This window comes from Ochotona curzoniae, unplaced genomic scaffold (assembly GCF_017591425.1).
Source record: "Ochotona curzoniae isolate NIBS_2020 unplaced genomic scaffold, NIBS_Ocur_1.0 contig_3502, whole genome shotgun sequence".
In the NCBI taxonomy this organism is placed as follows: domain Eukaryota; kingdom Metazoa; phylum Chordata; class Mammalia; order Lagomorpha; family Ochotonidae; genus Ochotona; species Ochotona curzoniae.
The window spans coordinates 1,202,513-1,224,016 of NW_024465886.1; the positions used below are offsets into that span (position 1 = coordinate 1,202,513).

General features: G+C 45.9%; 1 protein-coding gene across 1 annotated transcript in view; it reads right to left on the reverse strand.

Annotated features, from left to right (window-relative positions):
* Positions 1-21,504, reverse strand: part of LOC121157004 (structural maintenance of chromosomes protein 5-like) — a gene marked incomplete at its 5' end in the record, with an annotated part of 44,860 nt that overhangs the window by 12,462 nt on the left and 10,894 nt on the right. Inside the window, 8 exon segments of the mRNA XM_040980957.1 lie at positions 296-418; positions 1,253-1,376; positions 5,416-5,585; positions 5,660-5,833; positions 6,836-6,968; positions 7,464-7,558; positions 9,894-10,007; positions 20,453-20,607. Of these exon segments, the coding sequence (XP_040836891.1) occupies positions 296-418; positions 1,253-1,376; positions 5,416-5,585; positions 5,660-5,833; positions 6,836-6,968; positions 7,464-7,558; positions 9,894-10,007; positions 20,453-20,607 (1,088 nt within the window).

A 21,504-nucleotide genomic window follows, 5' to 3' on the forward strand; every position in this document is an offset into this window, starting at 1 on the left:
GATCTCATTACCAGTTCGTTCCTGGGTTCTAAATTAATCTGGTCTATCATACTTTCTTCCCGCTACACGCTATCTGATATTTATCAATTCACAGATATTAACAGATTCAATTGTCAAGGTTACCGAGCTGCTCTAATGTGACCTCAAGTTTACGTTGTCAGCAGCTGTATGCATTAAGTTTGTAAATTCAACTGCATACAACAACAAACTGTATTGCAAGTGGGGATATATATGAAGTGTTTTCAAACTGACCGGAAGCTTGAATCTCCACCAGAAATAAAAGCACACATCTTACCTCAGTGAGGCGTAGTTGTGATGACACAGCCATATAATCCGATTCTAATTTATTCTTCTCAGAGATCATTGTAGTATTTTGAAGAATTAAACCAACTTTTTGTTTGTGCAACGAAGTACAAATCTAAGTGGGGGGGGAGGAGGACATCCGTAATAGTTTTGTGTTTAAGAGTTATGAGAAACTTCTAAAATAAGTTAAATTATAAATCATGTAATCCACAAAAATGACATTCCCTCTCATGAATGAAATTCTCTTATATAGCATTAAAGTAGAAGTCAGCCATTGCCAGCTCCGGCCAGGGGCCAGCCCTCGAGCCAGCAGCTGTACAGCCAGGGGCCCAACCGGCAGCTTAATCTGCAGTGCCACAAAGGCAACTCTGACAGAATCTTCCTGCTTTTTAAAAGTTATCTGGAATAAAATAATCTAATCAACGCTTTTAATCTAATGAGAAAATTTCAGTAACTGAGCAAACTAAAACTGATGACAAAAATTTCTCACCTATATAACTAAAACACCAAATTTCTTCATCACAATCTTCCCTCCAATAAGGAATAAAACATCTCTCAGGGACTACCACTGTGGCAGAGTAGGGTAAGCCACTGCCCGTGATGCCAGCACCCCATGTGGGCAGCAGCTGGTGTCCCAGCTTTGCTCTAACTCTCCTGGGAAAGCAGCTGAGGATGGCCCTCCCACATACGTGGTAGAGCTGGGAGAAGTTCTGGGCTCCTGGCTCAGGCAAGGCCAGCCCGCAGGCCACAGTCATGCAGCCATTTAGGGAGTCAATCTGCCGACAGAGTGCCTCCCACCCTGTCTCCGCCATTCTCTCTCTTGCTACTTTTAAAATAAATAACTAAAGTTAACTTTTGAAAAAAAAAAAAAAGACCAACAAAAAAATAGATTTGACTATCTGAATTACTTGCAATAAAAAATTGCTAAAATCAAGAAAATGTCCCTTACCTTCATTAGGTTTGTTAATTCAGTAACAAGTTTTGCCTTTTGAATATTTATTTCTTTGATTTTGGTGGCCACTTTTTGTTCTTCCTCTTTCAGGTTGCAGGTGTCCTGTTCCATCAGCTTTAAGCTGCACAACAGACACAACATTGAAGGGTTCAGAGTCAGACATGATTACAGACGCTCAGGGCCCGCAGCTCTGGGCAGGGTTAGACAGTGTTCCAGCCTGCTCCAATGGCAGTGCCACTGTCAGACACGGACAGCAGTCTCCTATGCTTCGGTTTCCTCATCTGTGGACTGCAGAAAGTAAGAGTACCTCCCTGGGCCTGAAGTGCTAGTCCAGCGGCTAATGTCCACACCTTGCAAGTGCCGAGATCCTGAATGGGCACTGGTTTGTGTCCTGGCGGCCCCACTTCCCATCCAGCCCCTGCCTGTGGCCTGGGAAAGCAGTCGAGGACAGCCCAAAGCCTTGGGACCCTGCACCCCTGTGGGAGACCTGGAAGAATCTCCTGGCTCCTGACTGGCTCAACTCCAGCCGTTGCAGTCACTTGGGGAGTGAACCAACAGACGGAAGATCTTTCTCTCAGTATCTCGTCCTCTCTGTATATCTGACTTTCCAATAACAATGTAAAAAAATAAATACATCTTAGAAAAAAAATTAAGAGTACTTCCCTATGGGGCTGTGAAGACTACAACATACTCAGTACAACGGCTAGCCCATAACTAACAAATGTAAGCCTTCTCTGTTGTTACTATGAAACACAGCCTTGATCAACTAGGTAAAAAATGAAAATAAAGCACAACACAATAATTTAAAAATATTAGGTTCCTTTTGCAAAACATTAATTTACACAGAAGCAGAAGGGACTCGGGGAGGGAAGGGATAGAGAGTGATGGAATGATTGAGGACAAAGTCGTCCCCAAGTTTACTGGCCAAACACCTGCAAAGGCCAAGAACAAAGCCGACTGAGTGTTAACCAGGAGCTGAGACCTGGTGAGCCGACCGAGTGTTAACCAGGAGCTGAGACCTGGTGAGCCGACCGAGTGTTAACCAGGAGCTGAGACCTGGTGAGCCGACTGAGTGTTAACCAGGAGCTGAGACCTGGTGAGCCGACCGAGTGTTAACCAGGAGCTGAGACCTGGTGAGCCGACTGAGTGTTAGCCAGGAGCTGAGACCTGGTGAGCCGACGGAGTGTTAACCAGGAGCTGAGACCTGGTGAGCAGCCAGCTACCCTCCGCCTTCCCGAGTCTGCATCAGCAGAAGGCTGGGCTCCACGCTGACCAAGGCGCTCAGACGTGAGGTGGGGCAGCGCCCGGGCTAGCACGGGAAGCTGGTGTGCAGGGCGGAGGATGGAAGCAGTGATAAACGCGAATGACAATGCAGGAAACACGCGAGGACTGAGCGAGGCGAGAGCTGGAATGCACCGAACAAGACAGAATCTGAATAATTATAAAAGCTAGTCTAAAAAAACCCCTTGAACTAGTCTTGAGAGTAGTGCTAGGAAGTCCTGCCAGAGACCAAAGTGAACAGAGGCAGGAAAAGCGCAGTGTGTGAGAGCAGGTGCTTTAAACAGCTTTCCTGCAAAAATGTACAGTGCTTCTCCAGAAAGGCTATGTGCTTTGTACAAGACTTAAGAGAAGTAAATGATTAGTTCAAATTCAAGAAAAAAGTGTAAAGTTGAAATTAATTCTAGAAAGTTAGATTTGCTATGCAACCAAAGTACATAATTCATGCTTTGAGTAAGAGTTAACAGGCAGGCAGAACAAAGTGAGCATATATCCATTCAAACCAATGAACGGCCACCTGTGACTAAAGGTATGTGTCCTAATCACCACGTTTATAGAACAGACAAGCAGTTACAAAGCAGTGACAACCAAAAGGACTGAGCTGTGTCATGACAGGATATGGGAAAGGCATCGAAAAAAAGAGTACTTTTCCCTATACGACAAATTCTACTAGCTCTTATTCTATCACATACATTCCAATTTCTGTAACATAGCTAAATTCAAAACCCTATTCTACAAAATCAGCAAAACCTTCTATCCCTTACTGCTTTCCTCCAGAGCTGGCGGCTTTGTCTGCACCTGCTTCCTACCATTTCAAACTCACTGGGCACGGACACGCAAGCGCAGTGCACAAAGCCCTAGGATGTCCACTGGCGTTTCAGGGCGATTCGTGAGGCTAGGCCTGCCTTAGGCTCCCCTCTCACTGTGCTCTGTGTCCTGGCCAGTAACAGCACAAGGCAAAGCTAATCAACAGAGCAGGATCACAGCGCAGCAGCAGCCACTGAGCCCTTCGTCAGCACGCACTGGGAGAAGCATCTTCAGTGCTTCCTTCTAACAGCAAGCCAGGACCACCTGGGGAGCAGCTGGGGACACCTGGGGAGCGGCTGGGGAGAGCCTGGGGAGAGGCTGGGGAGCGGCTGGGGGATGGCTGGGGGCAGCTGGGGTCTGCCTGAGGAGCGGCTGGGGAGAGGCTGGGGGATGGCTGGGGGCAGCTGGGAATGGCTCTCCAGGACAACTGCTGGGCTGAGCCATTTGGAAGCTGCATTAGAAGCTTCTCCTAGAATACTATCTCTACTTGAGAAATGACAACTAGATAAGTCAGAGTGTTTGGTCATTTTTCTTTCTCCAAGAAGAGATGAAGTGAGCCTGTCACTTCAACGAACAGAGCTGCTGATATTTATTACCACTGATTAATTCAATCTTTTAGATAAAAACCAGAATTCTACAAAATTTGTTATCTGACGCAGAAAGCCCAACAACTTTCCAACTTAACAATTTTGATGGAATCATTTATCCACATGCTTTAAATAATATTATAATGCAGGATGTAACAAAAGCATTATGGGTAAAACATTCACTTAGGGGCTTCTGTTGGCTTAGCACCTCCTAGTTGGTATGCTTCTTCCTTTACACCATAAGGGTGCCAGCTCGTGTCCCAATTGCTCCACTGGCCTTCCAGCTCTCAGCTCGTGGTCTAAGACACTCGATGGCCCAAAGCCTTAGGACCCTGCACTCATATGGGAGACCCGGTAGAAGCTCCTGGGCCCTAGTTCATATTGGCTCAGCTTTGACCCTCAGGGCCACATGGGGAGTAAACCAGCAGATGTGAGATCTTTCTCTCCTCTTTGTAAATCTGTCCTTCTAGTAAAAATTAAAATACATGTTAAAAAAAAGACAGATCGCCATTCACGTCGCATGGAAGCCACCACTGTGGCACAGCACATGCAGCTGCTGACTGCAATGCTCACGTGCCACACTGGAGCACCAGCCTGAGTCGGGCTACCTGCTTCTGCTTCAGCTTCCGGCTAACGTGCCTCGGGGGACCGTGAAGATGCTCCAAGTTACTGCGACCGTGGCGTCCATGGCCCAGACTTGAATGTTGCAACCATCTTGGGGGTGAATGAGCATACTGAAGAACTTCATGCTCTCTGTCCCTGCCTCTGTCACCATGCTTCTCAGATAAATAAATAAATCTTTTCAAAAAATGTAAACCACAATGGATGCTAACATAAGTCCACTGACATGACTTAAGATTCCATACTGTAATTAAACTTTAACAAACTATATTTTCACAAGTTTTGTTGTGATGGTAAAAGAGTAAATACAGCTATCTAAAAGGTCTCCACAGTATTCCTCCTTTTCATAATGGCAGCTCTGTGTGAGGGCTCAACTCCTCCATCTCACCGCACACCGGACACACCACACACTGAACACACAGGCAGCTCCGGGAAACCTCCAGCCCCCACCTGAGGATTGCTGCAGAAACCTGACACAGTTCCATTCTTTGGACAACACTTTTGGTACAGTTATTTTTCGTAACTATTTTCTGTTAAACACAATAAGTTTACTATTTTCTGATAAATGAGCACTACCATGGACATTGTGGTAAACAGCAACAGCTGCAATCCATAGAAGCAGGATTTGAGATCTCCGTTCTTTTAGGCACATAAAGGTGCCCAAGGACTGAGGAGCTGACAGCAGACAGCACCACTCGACACCCCTCTCGCCTTGACATACTGACTAAAATCACGTTTACAATCATGGGCAGGACGAGCAGGGTTTAATGAAAAACTACTTCAACATTAGTGTGGATGTGGTCAGGCACCAGAGAGACGACACTGCGCTCAGGGTTTCGCACGCTCCCCACACAGTCCGCAAAATACCTTCCCTGCTTGGACTTGATCTTCTGCTCCAGCTGCCTCTTCTTGGTCTTTCTCTCAAGCAGCCCCTTCTTCTTCTGTCTCAGGTCATTATCTCTGCATTCCAGGAGCTTGCTTTTCTCACACAAGCCAGTCAATTCTGACTCCACAGACTGCAACTTCATAGTAATTTCCTATGGAAATTCAAAACTGTTAGTACATCTGAAACACAGCTCACATGTGTAACAGCCCAGTCAAATTCACCAACCTTTAGCTGCTCCTCCAAATGCCTCCTCTGCTCCAGGTCCACAGTCACGGTGAGGAACTGGGCCTCTTTCAGGGCCGTATTACTGGAAATAAGCTTGTTCGAATAGAAAGATGTTTTCACCACATAGTTTTCTTCTGCTGTATAAAATTGTTGCAGTCGAGTTTCTTGTATTACCTACAATGCAAAACAAGCACTGACGTTAAAGTACATGTAATAACAATTAAAACATGTTTTAAAGGACTAAAGAATTACAAACACAAAGCAGGTTTAGTTCAGAGTCTAGATAAGTACGAAGCACTCTAGATACACGTTATGCTTTCAAGCACCGCTAATGCCATCACTGAGACAACGGCGGGAGCCCGTACTCCTCGTGCACGCTCTTCATTTCTACGGCCCAAACATGCAGCTTCGCAAGCACTTCCCATATATTTTGTTAACTACTTAATGAAAACATTTTTCATGCGAAGGAGATTTAAAATTGTTTGAATTTTTTCAAATCTTTTAGGAGTTTTGTAGCGTAAGATATAATCTTTTTTTAAAGATTTATTTATTTAATGGAAAGTCAGATATACAGAGAGGAGGAGAGACAGAGAGGAAGATCTTCCGTCCGATGATTCATTCCCCAAGTGAGCTGCAACGGCCGGTACTGCGCCAATCCGACGCCGGGAACCAGGAACCTCTTCCGGGTCTCCCACAGGGGTGCAGGGTCCCAAAGCCTTGAGTCATCCTCAACTGCTTTCCCAGGCCACAGGCAGGGGGCTGGATGGGAAGTTGCGCAGCTGGGAAACGAATCAGTGCCCATATGGGATCCCAGCACAAGCAGAGCGAGGAGTTGAGCCGCTAGGCTACCACACCAGGTCCCACTGCCTTCCATTCTAAACTACAGTTTTTCTGCAAGATAATCTGGAATGTATGAATCTGACATAGGTTTACACAGGATTATTAAGCAAAGCAGAATCTAAACAGTACTCAGTTATCTTAAAAGACATAAGTACCCATTCTTATCTCTATATCCCTCCTATCGTCAAATATTAGCCAAGACTCACTATTGGTGTCTTATTAAAAATAGCAGGATAATATACTTTTAAAAATTCCTGGCCACTTCAGGCTGAACTTTAAGTAAGATAAGGCGTTTCAATAAAACAGACTCGTGTCAGTGAGCCAGTGCCTTCCTACCCGCTCGATCTGTTCTCTCGTCCTTTCGGTTCCCACGGGGACTTCATGGATGTGATACTGGTAGCAAAGGTAGCTCATGACCAGGTCTGGTGCATTGAACAGCTCTCGTAGGTAAGAGATAAACCCGTATTGCCTGAAAAAGTGAGACTCAGTTTGACTTCAGTTCTCGAGAAATCAGAAAAAAAGCCAAGACTGAAAAGTGGCCACAGCTTTTTAAATATTTAAATACATTTCATATTATCCACCTTCTAAATAGTAAATTGCTTTTTTTAACTTCTTCTGTTGCTTGTATATTTTGAATTCCTACTTAGACATGGAGCTAAGATAACAATTTTTAGTTGGTCCTTTAGAAATTACTTAGCTTTAGAAAGCAATGATTTATCACTTCATTTTCCCATTAGCTTACCAACTATTTTTCTGCTATGTAGTAAACGGTTCAATATAGTTTTGCTCGACACCTCCATCATACACGGACACTAACTACACACCAGGAGGGCGCGTCTACACGGACACTCATGCTCTTGGGTACAAAGTTTTCTTTTTTTAAAAGCACTACACCTTATAATAAACATATGCGAGAAAGAATTTATTCAGACATATTTAAAAGACCAAATGATTTAATACTCACTTGAGTTTGTTGAGCGGTCTCGAGGGCAGCCTGGCTGTGTGTGAGCTCCTGGGAGCAATGACAGCATTCACTATTAGCTTTTTATTGTCATGGACCTGAGGAATGAGAAAGGCACACACTGGGACACACGCCCTCCAGAGGCAGGAGGTCTGGGCAGCAGCTGTGATCCCCCAGTGAGACCTGTAGCCCCCTGGGAGTGCATGGTTCAAGTCCTGGCTCTGATCCAGTTCTCTGCTAACGTATACCCTGGCAGGCAGCGCGTGCTGATTCACGTGTCTGAATCACTGTCCCCCTTGGGGGCAAGCTGGACTGAACCCCTGGGTCCTGGCTTTGGTCGCTGCAGTCCCAGCTACTGTGGGCACTTGAGAAACGAACCAGCAGTTGGGAGATTAAAGTTTGTCTATATCTCTCAGGCTTTCAAATAAAGAAAGAAACAGAGGAAGAAAGGAAGACGATTTCCAAAGTTACTATATTCCTACTGCTATTCATGGGACAATCAGAAATTGGACCATTGGATATTTGATGGTAATGTTAAGAAACTTACTGTGATACGATACTGTAACTACATTTTTTTTTAAAGTTCATTGCTTTCAGAGGTATATACTAAGATACTTTCAGATCAAACAGAATGAGACTTACTTCAAAATGATACAGAACAGAAATGGCCCAAATATTGGCAGCTCATCTTGCACTGAGCTAAACTTTTTACAAATTCCAGACCTTAAGAAAAGTTCTAATTTTATTTACGTGAAAGGTAACAAGATGAAGGAGACACCCAGAGAAAACACACAGTTCACCTGCTGGTTTTACTCCCCAGGAACAGTCACATCTGAGTCAAATTCAACCTGACCTCACACACGGGTGGCAGGGACCCACGTCCATGAGCCAGTGTCTGCAGACTCCCAGGGTAAAATTTAGTCAAGAAGTTGGAAATGGGAGCCAAGCTGGGACTTGAACCCAAACATTTTGACAAGGAATCCAGGAGGCATCTGAAGTGCTGGGCCAACAGCCAAGCCTGGACAAATCTTTAAAGACATCATCTGAAGTCATCAGAGATGCCAGAAACATACGCTGATGGTGGAGAGAGGCGCCATCTGCGAGAGAACGACGCGAGCTGAGTTTATGCGCCACATCAGGAAAAGGGCAAAGAGCAGAATGACAGACTCAGGACTGTTTATGAAGGCCTACACTGCCGTAATAATACGGGGGAACCCGCCAAGGGGAGGGAAGTTGGGGAGGAAGAAAGGAAATCCCAGAGCCTATGGAACTGTATCATTAAATGAAACAAATTAAAAAATAAGGAAGCAAACAAAAAAGAGGTTATATGTTTGAGAATTTCAGCGAGAAGGAACAAAAGAGAATTAAAGAGAAATATCCAGTATGAGAAACAATGCCGAGAGATCCAAGAGACTCAGAAAAGATTAAATAGGGAAAAAAAAAATGTACTGGAAAAGTTAGACACATTGAAAACTTTTCTCCTGTTTGCCAAATTTGACAATACGAAAGGAAAGGGGCCAGTGATACGGCCAAGTAGGACCACCTTCACCTGCAGCACTGGTACCCCAGGTGAGCAACAGTTTTGAGTTCCAGCTGCCCCACTTCCAACCCAGCTCCCTGCCAATGCTGTGAGCAAGCAGTGAAAAATGGCCCAAGACTTTGGGAGACCTGGAAGAAGCTCCTGGCTCCAGACTTGCCCAGTTCTGGCTGCTGCAGCCATTGGGGACAGAACTGCTGAGAGAAGATCTGTTTCTTCTTTGCAGATCTTTCATTCTTTCCTTCCTTTTCTTCTGGTTACTCTGCATCTCAAATCATTTTTTGTAAAAGCCAAAAGTTCAAAGCCCATTTAAAAATACCTAACTATACTATGTAACAGCACTGCTCTGAATCCACCAGCCTCTGACGTGGCCACCAGCCCCTGGGGTCACAGAATTGGAACTTCTGGCCTCAGGTGTCAGGCAGCACACAGACCGCCCTGACGGCTACAGCAGCCTTCAGCTACCAGCAGTATCTGCCACACAGATACAAGACTCTCATTCTTTGAAAGGAAGTTCCACTTACATTACTGTGAAATAACATCAAATAGACTGCCCCTTTAAAAAAAACTGAGCTCAATTTAATAACTTCCAAAGAGATGTGCAAAACCAAAGGCACATCACTGCAGTGTTTCCTTCTCTTAAAGCAACGGGCCAGAACTATTTTCCATACTAATTTCAAATGATTATTTTCACATGTTACAGATGCTAATGGGCTAGTTTGCTTTTACAGAATAAGTCCATACCCACATCATGGCAAAGAGGAAAGAACAGAGCAGAACTGACTGATGTGCACACAGAGGTCCAGCAGTGATGCACCACCTCTGCTGGCTCTGCTCAAGGTAGATTCGAGTACTGAGAAGTGCCAGGTGAACAAGTGTCAGGTTGGTGAACTTGCCTCTTTGAGGAAAACTTCCATATCTTCTCGACTCTCAAATACAAAGGTTCTCAAGTCATTTGATGAAATATGATTCTCAATATACTTGGCATTTTTATTATCTTTCATATTGATCTACAAAAATAAAAAAGATAAGTTACCTGCACGAAACAAAATCAATCAACCATGCTCCCCTGTAAGTCAGACGTAATTAATTAGATTGGCGCATAATGAAAGGGAAAGCAAAAAAAAAAAAAAAGCCAACTTGGTGTACCTAAGGGTCCCTGGAGAATACACCACCCGAAGGCGCGCCCGCACACGTGACCAGGTGCTGCGGCTGGACCAGCATGTGAGGCATGGGACTCTGATACCTTCTAAGACATAACTTGAGCTCCTTTCTGCTCAGCTCACTCAACACCAAAAGCATTCCAAACGATGACACAAGAGTACAAGCACTTTTCATTTTTGCCAAATTTTAAACATTTTTTTTTCTTAATCTCCAAGATAACTTCAGGTTTTACAAAATGTTTTCTTCTTTTTACTTAAAAGCCAGAGTGAGATCCATGCATAGAGCGGGAGAGGGTGAGAGAGGCAGAAACAGACTCACTTCTCAAACCAACGAGCAGGGCAGGACTGGGCAGGACAGCAGCTCTACCCAGGAGGCTTGCCAGCTCCACTGGGACTGAGGCCTGCGCACCTTGGAGCCATCACCTGTCAATGTCTGCATATGAGGAGCAACGCTACTAAACGTGTCACCAGCTCAGGAGACACCGTCTCAGAGAGAGTACTACCAACGATTTGGTGCGGACCGGTAGCCATACGCTGAAAAGCAAAGAATGAGAAAGCCCCACCAACAGAGGCACACAAAATTGCTAACTGTGGAATTTTGAACAGTTATTTATTTCTATTAGAAAGTCATAGACAGAAAGTTCTTCCACCCACTGTTTCACTCCCCAAGTGGCAGCAGCAGACAGAGCTGAGCGAACCCGAAGCCAGGAGCCAGGAGTTAGAACCTCTTCCGGATCTCCCACAGGGGTGCAGGGTCCCAAGGCTTTGGGCCATCCTCGACTGCTTTCCCAGGCCACAAGCAGGGAGCTGGATGGGAAGTGGAGCAGCCAGGATTAGAACCGGCGCCCATATGAAATTGCAGTGTGCCCAAGGCAAGGATTTACCTACTAAACTATCACACCGGGGCCAAAGTGCAATAGTTAAAGAGAGAAGTTTCTGGGGTCAAAATCACATCCTTTCCAATCCTGTATGTGCTATTGACCAGGCAGTACTGCAATCCCAGAAAGCTTCAGATTATTCCATCTGTGAGATGGACACAGGAAACTCATACACATTACAGGACTAAATGTGGATGCGTTGAGACAAAACAATAAGAAACAGTAATAATAAAATTTTAAAACTGCACATAAGTGTTAACCAATATTAAGGAAAAAAATTTAAACCCAAAATGCACCATGATTTAAATATAAACATTGAATATGCAGTGTTTAATCAATTTTATTTTAGTACATTACTCTACTGAAAGGAACAATGCAAATGCAACAGAATGGGAGTGGGTATTTACTATCATCAAATGGGTAAGAGTGACCCCAAAAGTAACCCCCACGTGACTGTCAGAAGTCACCCAGAGGCAGAAAGAGCGAGAGCAAGCCCTGGCCTAGTGGTCTCTTGCACAAGCACCCACGCTGGCTAGGCCGGGCCACACTGAAGCCTGCAGCTCAGATCTGATGGTGTGGAGGGATCCAGCATTCTCCAGGATCTGCTCTGGCAGGGGGCTGCGGCCCAGACCTCCCCCTAGACTCTCTCACCGTGACATCTGACACAGGCTGCCGAAGCAGCTTCTTACATGCTTCCTTCTCAGCTATGGGACCTGGCTGTCGTCCTTTAAGCTGTGCCAGTGCATTCATCAGAGACGCTCTGACGTGCCAGCATACCCAAGGCCCTGTCTTCTGTAAATGGTCTACCCAGTCAATTGATGGTAGACAGTCCTCAAGAAGTCACCTGAGCAGGTGTCACTTGGGCCACTGGCCAGATGCAGTTCCCACTGGACTGACTCACATTTTGTCCCAAAGCACCCACTGTCTGGTCTGCCACCCTGAAGGGCGATTCAGCTATGTTGTTGGTTATGTGGCTTCCACTTTCCAATGCCACCTCTCCTAAGTGAACAAAGTATAAGCCCAAGTTCCAACTGACAAACTAGCAAGGCACAGACAAATGCATCTAGTAGATCACTCAAGATCATCTGGTGGCTGATATTTCACAATTTTTAAAATGAAAATGTTGTACACATCTGATTCTGCAATGTCTTATGTTTCATAATGTCATACATGACTTTATATCAGTGGAGACCTGTAACAACATTTACTGGTTGCATGACATTCTATTATAAGCATACAGAATAACTTATTCAACTAATCAATATCTTTGTAAATGATCTTTTGCCCTATCATTCTATTTTTATAAACACCATGAGGAGTCTACATGTAAATATATCTGCATATCCTTCCAATTCTAGAGTAGAACTGGTAGAAATAACTCATGGAGACAGATAGCTAACTGACAAATTATACAGTAACATTCTAACTGGGCATATTACCAACTGCCCATGGAAACAGCAGCATCTCAAGCAGGCAGTGAGATCAGGAGTTACAAGGGTAGGGAAGGAAGGGAGATAGGGATTACAGAGGTGGGGGAGGAAGGGAGATGGGGGTTACGGGGTGGAGGAGAAAGGAAGGGAGATGGGGGTTACAGGGGTGGGGAGGAAGGGTAGGGGAGAAAGGAAGGGAGATGGGGGTTATAGGGTAGGGGAGGAAGTGGTAGGGGAGAAAGGAAGGGAGATGGGTTACGGGGTGGGAGGAAGGAAGGAGATGGGGGTTACAGGGTAGGGGAGGAAATGGTAGGGGTGAGGAAGGAAGGAAGGGAGATGAGGGTTACAGGGTAGGGGAGGAAGTGGTAGGGGAGGAAGTGGTAGGGAAGGAAGGAAATGGATGGAACAATCAAGGAGCAGCCCATTGAATAGCAGAGTACCTCTCTTCATCTCCAAGATTCAAGTGTAGTTTAAAATGTATACATGTCAGCTACCAATACGACCCCGATGGCAGGCCACTGCCAAGAGATCCAACCAATGACAATCAACAACATGAAGCTTTGAATTATTATCTTCTGGTTGTCATTGTGGAAAATATCTCTTCACAATTACCTTTGTATGCCTTATACTGATTACAATATTTTTACAAGATATCTTCTTCTAATCCTTATCAGATCAATCATAAACAATGTCCACATATAAAAGAGAAACTTTCTTTTTAATCTAGCAAGAATATTCTAACTGTGCACACTGAGTAACACAATATACAATGGATAACAATTTTACTGATACGATTTAACATAATAAAACTTAGTAGAATTAGTTTTCATAAAGTATACAATAAATGTATTATAGAAAATGCAGCTTTTCATAAATCCTTCATGAATTGTTTTCAAAAGAAAAAAAATCATGCTGCAAAAATAATTCTTAAATCATTTCAGGGTAAGTTTTATCTAATATCAGTTTCAAAAGAACGTGGTTTTCCACTTTTTCGTCTCTTTATTTGGACAAACTTGCTTTTCATCTTACTAAAACATGGTTACACCCATCAGCTGCCTCCCCGAGTACAGTTATTCTCTCACGACTCTATCATCATGGTTACACCCATCAGCTGCCTCCCCGAGTACAGTTATTCTATTCTCATGACTCTATCGTCGAAAGCTAACAAATGTTTAATGATGTTAATAAATCATTGATTTCATTTTACAAATCCTCATTATTTTCTGATGGGCAGAAGGCTGTCTTTCTATTCTACACACATCTCTTTTCAACATTTATTCGTGGCAGCTTCCTTCAGTCAGGTTCTGTCCGAATGCCTCCCACAGCACCGAGCGTGACTGGCTCACTGTCGTGCCCACGTTTCTTATGGTCCGGCGATAAGAGGCAGACGCGAGTGAAGTCTTCTGCCGTAATCTTTATTGCGCGCACCAAGATGAGGAGGGAAAGGCTCAGATCCTGGCAGGCTGTCTGCTCTTATGTGCTGACTGGCCCCGCCTCCGCCGATGATAGGTCGGCGTCATGATTACGCAGGGTCCTGGGCGACTGGATTCGTCAGTCCCAGTGTTCATGCGCCGTCCACGCCTCAGCTCACTGGGCATGTGCTAGGCGCCTGCGCAGTACCACGAAAGCTACGTCACCAGGAACCAAGGTGTGGCTTTTCCGGCCGGCGCCATTTTGGGTACGGCATGTAGCCAGTACATGCAGATGCGGCTGGCAACATCTCCCCCTTTCTTATACAATAGAAAAAATAAGCTGGTATGGGCCTGTCTTAGGTTGTAGACTCAAGGCGCACGATCCGTCATAGGGAGGCTGCGTAGCTTGATGTAGTCCCTGTCTTAGACCGATAATTGTCTGGGTCTATCTTACCCGTCATGGGCTACAACCGCGGTGGTTGTATAGAGCAATGTCTCGACAAGGCAGTTATAAGAGTGACTACCCTCTCGCGTGCAATGGACAAGTCCTGCGAGGTGCAAGGGCTAGTCGGGCACATCATGCTCGAACTCAGTGCAATGTCATAATGGCCTGAGGTGCAGGAGCCATGATGTCCATGCTCTTAACTAAGCCTGTTGAAGCATGCTCAACCATACCATGGGGGAGTCACCATTCTGCATGGCTAGTAGGGCTTGATGTATTGCCACACGATTTTACTCAGTGCGGCGTCTCAGACAACACAGGAAAAAAGGCATAGGGCACAGCCTGCACACAAGAGCAGAATCAGCACAACCATTCCCACCCATTCCTTAATATGGGAAGTGATGTTCCAAATCCAAGTGGCCAGGGTTTCAGTAACAACAGGATCCACCCGTGTAGAATTAATCTGGACAATGGCAATTCACAAGTCAGACTGTAGAATATCAAATTCTCTCGTCCAGTTTCTTAAAAGGTGAGAAGAAAGCTGGCAGGAAAGATTAGCAGCCGTTGCCTCGTGTAAGCGTTCCAGCGGTTGCAGAAACGTCAGAAGGCGGTGATGGACAGGAACGAGTCAATCGAGCTGGAACCCAAACCGGAACTGGGGCGTCCTGTGGAAACACACAAATGGCTCCTTGAGCCTGCCTAATAACTGGGTCTGGGCCCTTCCATTTGGACTCCAGAACATCCTTCCACTTGACCCAAGATTGCTCTTGCGCCGTGTTAAAGGAATGACGATCTGCAGCACTGAGGCCTTGCTCATCCAGCTGTAAAAAATTGATGGTGAAAAGAGCCAGGGCTAGAGTGGCCCGAGGGCTCTGACTGGCGAGACCAAGCGATTCCCAGGTGGTTTTTTGTTTTTGTAATAATTCTTTAATAGAGCGATGAGCACGTTCGATTATCCCCTGACCTTGTGGATTATAAGGAATGCCAGTCACTAATTTGACGCCCATCTTCATGCAAAAATCACGAAATTTGGTTGAAGTATAGGCGGGACCATTATCAGTCTTAATACACTCAGGTTTACCCCATGCGGCCCATGCTTCTAAGCAATGCTGGATTACATGGATGGCCTTCTCCCCGGTTAGAACTGATGCAAAGAGCACACCAGAAAAGGAGTCCACGGATACATGAACAAATTGGTTCTTCCCAAAGGATGGGACGTGTGTCACATCCATCTGCCACAATTGATTAGGTCTCAATCCCCTAGGATTGACCCCCTCATGTGAAGCAGGTCTAAATTCGCAGCAGGCAGGGCAATCAAGAACTATTTGGCGTGCTTCCTTTCTAGTGATCCCAAATCGGAGTCTGAGGGTCTGGGCTGAAACATGAAATTGTGAATGAAACTGGCGGGCTTTCTCCCCTGAGGATGGTGGAGACACCATCATAATCATGATTTGGGTTCTGGTGGCGGCATCGGCAAGAGCATTCCCTCGAGCTAATGGCCCTGGTAAACCTGAATGAGCTCGGATATGGGTTATATAAAAGGGGTGGCTTCTACGCCAGATGGCCTGTTGAATTTGTTTAAAGAGATCCGCCACTGGGCCGGACCCTGAAATAGAGCCAGCGGCCTCCAAAACATTCACTGCATTAACTACATATTGAGAATCAGAAACAATATTCAAAGGTTCTAGAAAGGTTTGTAAGGCAAAAAGCACCATATGGCATTCTACCCTCTGAGGAGAGACCGTCGCAAAGGTCTTTTTTATCACAGTATCTCCGGCAACTAAGGCTCCGGCTCCTGTCGAGGAACCGTCAGTAAAAATTGTAAGAGCACCAGGGAGAGGACAGGCACTGGTTCTTATCGGAAAAACCACAGGATGTCGCTGTAAAAATTGTAGTAATGGATGCCTTGGAAAATGATTATCAAAAATTCCCTGATAGACAAACATTAAGATGGACCACTCATTGCTACACCCACTCAGCACTTGTAATTGCTGGACAGTATAGGGGACTATTATGCGGTCTGGATGACACCCAAAATGAATTAAGGCTAATTTTAATCCTTTAAACACTATTGATGCGACTGCAGATGGATACCACTGAATAGACTTAATCTGAGAAACCTGAGAATGAATCCAAAGTAACGGGCCCTGTTGCCATAATACAGCAGTGGGGAAAACTTCTGTAGGCAATACACATAGCTCAAAAGGCTGATTTTGATCTAGGCGTACTAATTGAGCCTTTTCAATAGCTTCCTGGACTTTTATTATGACCTGTTGTGCCTCATGGGTGAGGGTTCGCCTGGAAGCGAGATCAGAATCGCCTTCAAGCAGAGCAAACAAAGGCCGTAACTCTTGAGAAGAGATCTTAAGGAAGGGTCGCAACCAATTAATATCCCCCACTAATTTCTGAAAATCATTCAAAGTTCGCAAATGAGAAATCTTGAGGCTTATCTTTTGAGGCTTAATACATGTTTCTGTAATTAAAGACCCTAAGAAGGCTTTCACCTGCTGCATTTGAACCTTCTCGGATGAAATTATAAGGCCATAATCCTGTAAAGCCCGCTTCAGATCAACGTAAATCTGTAACAACTGATCTTGCTCTTGAGCACAAATTAAAATATCGTCCATATAATGGACGACACGGGCCACTGGAAAACGATCTCGCAGTGGTTGTAACACTTGGGCAACATAAAGTTGACACATGGTAGGACTGTTAGCCATCCCCTGGGGCAAAACTTTCCATTGATATCGCTTATCCGGTTCTTCATGATTAATGGAGGGAATAGTAAAAGCAAACCTCTCCCTATCCTTCAATGCTAATGGTATAGAAAAAAAGCAATCCTTTAAGTCAATCACTAATAACGGCCATTGCTTAGGGAGGGATGACAAAACTGGAAGGCCACGTTGAACGGGACCAAAGTACTGCATCTGTGCATTTACAGCTCTTAAATCATGTAGGAGGCGCCACTTTCCTGATTTCTTTCTGATAACAAAGATAGGAGTATTCCAAGGAGAAACAGAGGGCTCCAGATGTCCCAAATGTAGCTGTTCCTGAACTAATTGTTGAGCAGCTTGGCATTTTTCAAGAGAAAGCGGCCATTGGGGAACCCAAACCGGCTCCGCTGTTTTCCAAGGTATGGGCAGCTGCGTGCCAAAGGCCACTACTAAAAACCCAGACCTTTACGGCCTGGATTTCCTCGAGGTTCAATTGGCTGGACAATACCTTGACTCTGTTTACCTAAACCCTTTCCTTGAATATAGCCCATTTTATCCATCAACTTTTGAGAGACTTCAGAATAACCGGAGGCATTGGAGACTAGTCGTATCCCCATCTGTTGAAGAATATCTCTTCCCCAAAGGCAAACCGGTAGGTTCAGGACATAGGGTGTGACTGTCCCGCAATTGCCTTCCTTATCCTTCCACTGTAGGGCTCTGGCACTTTGGGATGGAGCTTGTTCAAACCCCAGACCGCGTAGGCTGTGAGAAGTTTGAATCAAAGGCCAATCACGCGGCCAATACTTGGAGGTTATGATGCTCTTATCAGCTCCCGTGTCTAAAAGTCCCATAAACGGTCTATTCTCTATTTGCAACTCAAGCATGGGTCTATCGATCATATCCATCATTAAATTTATATAAGGAACCTCTACTTGGGTCTGGACAGTCTTATCTGCACTAATTAAAGCTGGTAAAAATATGAGTTGGGCTATAGGATCACCTGGCGCGACAGCAAAAGCACCTCGTGCGACTGAGCACAGCACTGAAAAGGAGCTAGCTTCCGGATGTAAAATTCCAGGTGTTACAATAAAACCTTGAGAGCTCAAGGCTGCTCGGCCTATCACAAGCCCGACCGCACCAGGTGGTACCGTGTCTGTTAAGATGACCGGTACCGGCGTAATGCCGTCCTCTGGTTTTAAGAGGACTCCGGTGGCGGCACAGAGGTCCAGACTTGCAGGGTGTCGCTCCTGGCAGGGTTCCCTCATGCATGACGGAAGAGTGCCCGATCGGTCAAGGGGACCTGGGCCTTCGATCCCCATCTCCCGTTTTTTGACTCCTGGCTTAAGGGGTGTTTTGGCTCCTGACTCGAGAGAGGGCGTCCTTTTATATCCTTCACTGACTTGCATTCATTGGCCCAATGTCTACCTTTGCGGCACCGTGGGCATATCCCAGGAGGCTTATTGCTAGGCCCTGCACGGCATTCCCTTTTCATATGTCCTGGTTTGCCACACTGAAAGCACACGGGTGATGTTCTCTCCCTATGATTAGACCTCAAAATGGCGGCTGCTAGTCCATGAGCTGTTAAAGGGCCTCCTGTATCCCTACAAACCTTTAGCCAATCTGAAATTCCCTTGGACTTACGATCCTTGAGTAGGGCTCTACATTCTGCATTACACTGCTCCCAAATTATCTGCTCTACCATTCTAGTGTTCTGATCTCCCTCTCCAAAGGTCCTTTCCACGGCCTGCATTACGCGTGCCACAAAATCAGCAAAGGGCTCATCTGGCTCCTGCTTAACCTGTGTAATGCCCAGTTTCTCTTGCCCTTTAAGTGAAAGGGCCTTCCAAGCCTTTATAGCTGCAGTAGAAATTTGAGTATATACTGGCCATGGATATCTATTTTGATCATCAGAGTATTGGCCTTGTCCGGAAAGCATATTATAAGACCACGTCAAAGCGTCGCCGCCGCGCTGTTGATTTGCGCGGGCGGTCTCAGCCAAAAGCTCCTGCCATAATCCCTTCCAATTTAGATATGATCCCATATTAGGGAGAACAGCCTTCACCACAAATTGCCAATCAGAGGGAGTCATATTCATTCCTCCCATACGTTCTAACAGGGACAAAGTGTAGTTGGCATGAAGACCATATTGCTTTACAGACATGGCCAATTCTCGCACTAATAATGCATCTACCTGTCTGTAAACTCTTTCCCTTTCTTCTTCTAAGACGGGGAACATATTTTGAAGTTCCCGGCGTGTGACTGGATCAATGAAGGAGGAGCCGGCACCACAACTCATGGGTGGGGCAGATGGGGTTACAGGAGGAGGAACCATTAGTGAAATGGCTCCAGAGCCCTGAGGCCATGGGCCGAGCATGGCCGGCGCAGTAGCACCGCAATTCTCTTTCTTCTCCTTTTCTGATCCTCCTCTGTTTCCTGCGGGTTGTTTGCGTTCTAAACGCCTATCCCGCTTGTACCCTTCCTCCGCGTCGGACGTCTCCGAACTTGATGAGGAAGATCCTGCTTTCAGTTTCACCTTTCTTTTCAAACCGGTTCTCCTCTCCCGCTCTGTTTCTGAGAGACTATCCTGGGCAGACTGAAGGGCTTTGTCACTCTCTCTGACCGCTCCCTTAAGGAGGGCATAAACCGTCTGCAAAAATTTTACCAGAGAGATCTGTGCGCCCATGTCTATAACCAGAAGCAGTGGCTCCTATACCTCCGATTTATGCTCCTAGTCACCCGAAAGTTCTCCCTCTCAGAGCTCCTTACCTGTCTTATGGCCGCAGTTCTGACTTCGTCCCATTCAAAACGGGAGGCCCCCTCCAGGTCCCGGGTATTCGGCACCAGTTGTCGCGCCCACGTTTCTTATCGTCCGGCGATAAGAGGCAGACGCGAGTGAAGTCTTCTGCGGTAATCTTTATTGCGCGCACCAAGATGAGGAGGGAAAGGCTCAGATCCCGGCAGGCTGTCTGCTCTTATGTGCTGACTGGCCCCGCCTCCGCCGATGATAGGTCGGCGTCATGATTACGCAGGGTCCTGGGCGACTGGATTCGTCAGTCCCAGTGTTCATGCGCCGGCCACGCCTCAGCTCACTGGGCATGTGCTAGGCGCCTGCGCAGTACCACGAAAGCTACGTCACCAGGAACCAAGGTGTGGCTTTTCCGGCCGGCGCCATTTTGGGTACGGCATGTAGCCAGTACATACAGATGCGGCTGGCAACAGCTCACTGCCCTCCTGCCAGCCCCACACCTCTTTCTCCGAAAGTTCACTGCTTCACAGCAAGGTGCCGCCCGCACAAGCTCACACACAGACAAAGCACTGTGCCACATGCTGTGATGTCTGCTAGCAGAAAACCAGGGTATCAAAAGGACCAAGAATTCTTAAGACAATACAATCTGTAATGACAAGACTTTTCTTACCGTGAGCATGATGGGCTCACACACCCTCTGCTTGAACTTGTCTCTGTTGCTTCTCAGCCATAAGATGGCGTCGTAGGTGTCACGGTACCTCTGTCTCAGCTTATCCTCCTTCTGGTTCATAAGATGATCAAAATGCAATATATGATCGCTCACATCTGCAGTGAGAAAAACAAGTTTCTCTGAAGGCCTTAATCGGTAAGATAACCCGCTAATAATGTTAAAGAATATTGCCGGAGTCCAGCTCAAGCTGAGTTCAGAACTCGCGAAGGGTGCATGGATGAGACGCAAAGAAAGAAAGAGACCAGTAGGAACTGATCGTAATGGGCGACGCACAAAAGCTGTCCGCTTTATTTATACAAAATCAGTCAAACTCTGGCTCAGGCTTTTTTCGTCACGGTCAAGTGGGGGTTTCTAAAGATAACTCTGCCATTTGTTTCACCTAAGGCTAGGTTGTTATTCACCTGGCACGTGGCACCTGGCTAGGAAAAGGTTTTCAATAGATGATGCATATCAGTCAGTAACACATTCCTACCACAATTCTCATTCTACAGCTTGCTCTTGAGACAGTCAAGGAAGGAAGGGACCTAAAAGATCAAAGAAAGAGGGAAAGAATAGATTCCCACTACACCTGAAGACAGAACACCCTTGATTAGCCTAGGATCAAAAGGGGAGTTAGCACCCTTGATTAGCATATAGTCAATGGGGGGAGGGAAAACCCTAAGCCTTATGGCTAAAACAGTATCAGCAACATCAACTTCCAAGCTCACAGCGGTAGTAAACATTAACTCCACAGAGTCAGACAATGCCTAAATAGATTACAGAAATCTCGATGGGGTTGTCCATGCAAAGCGAGGTGGAGCTGCATTCAGGTGTTGTAGAGACATCCGCCGGGCCTTGCCACACAGCGGGAAGTTCCTTGCGGCCTTGCCTGCAATGGTACGATACTCTTCACACCTTCCTGTCTTCCACATCCATCACATGGGCCCCAGCAGAATATGCCAGATGTAAAGCTTATAAATATTATTCTGCAAGTACTCTGCATAGAGGAAAAG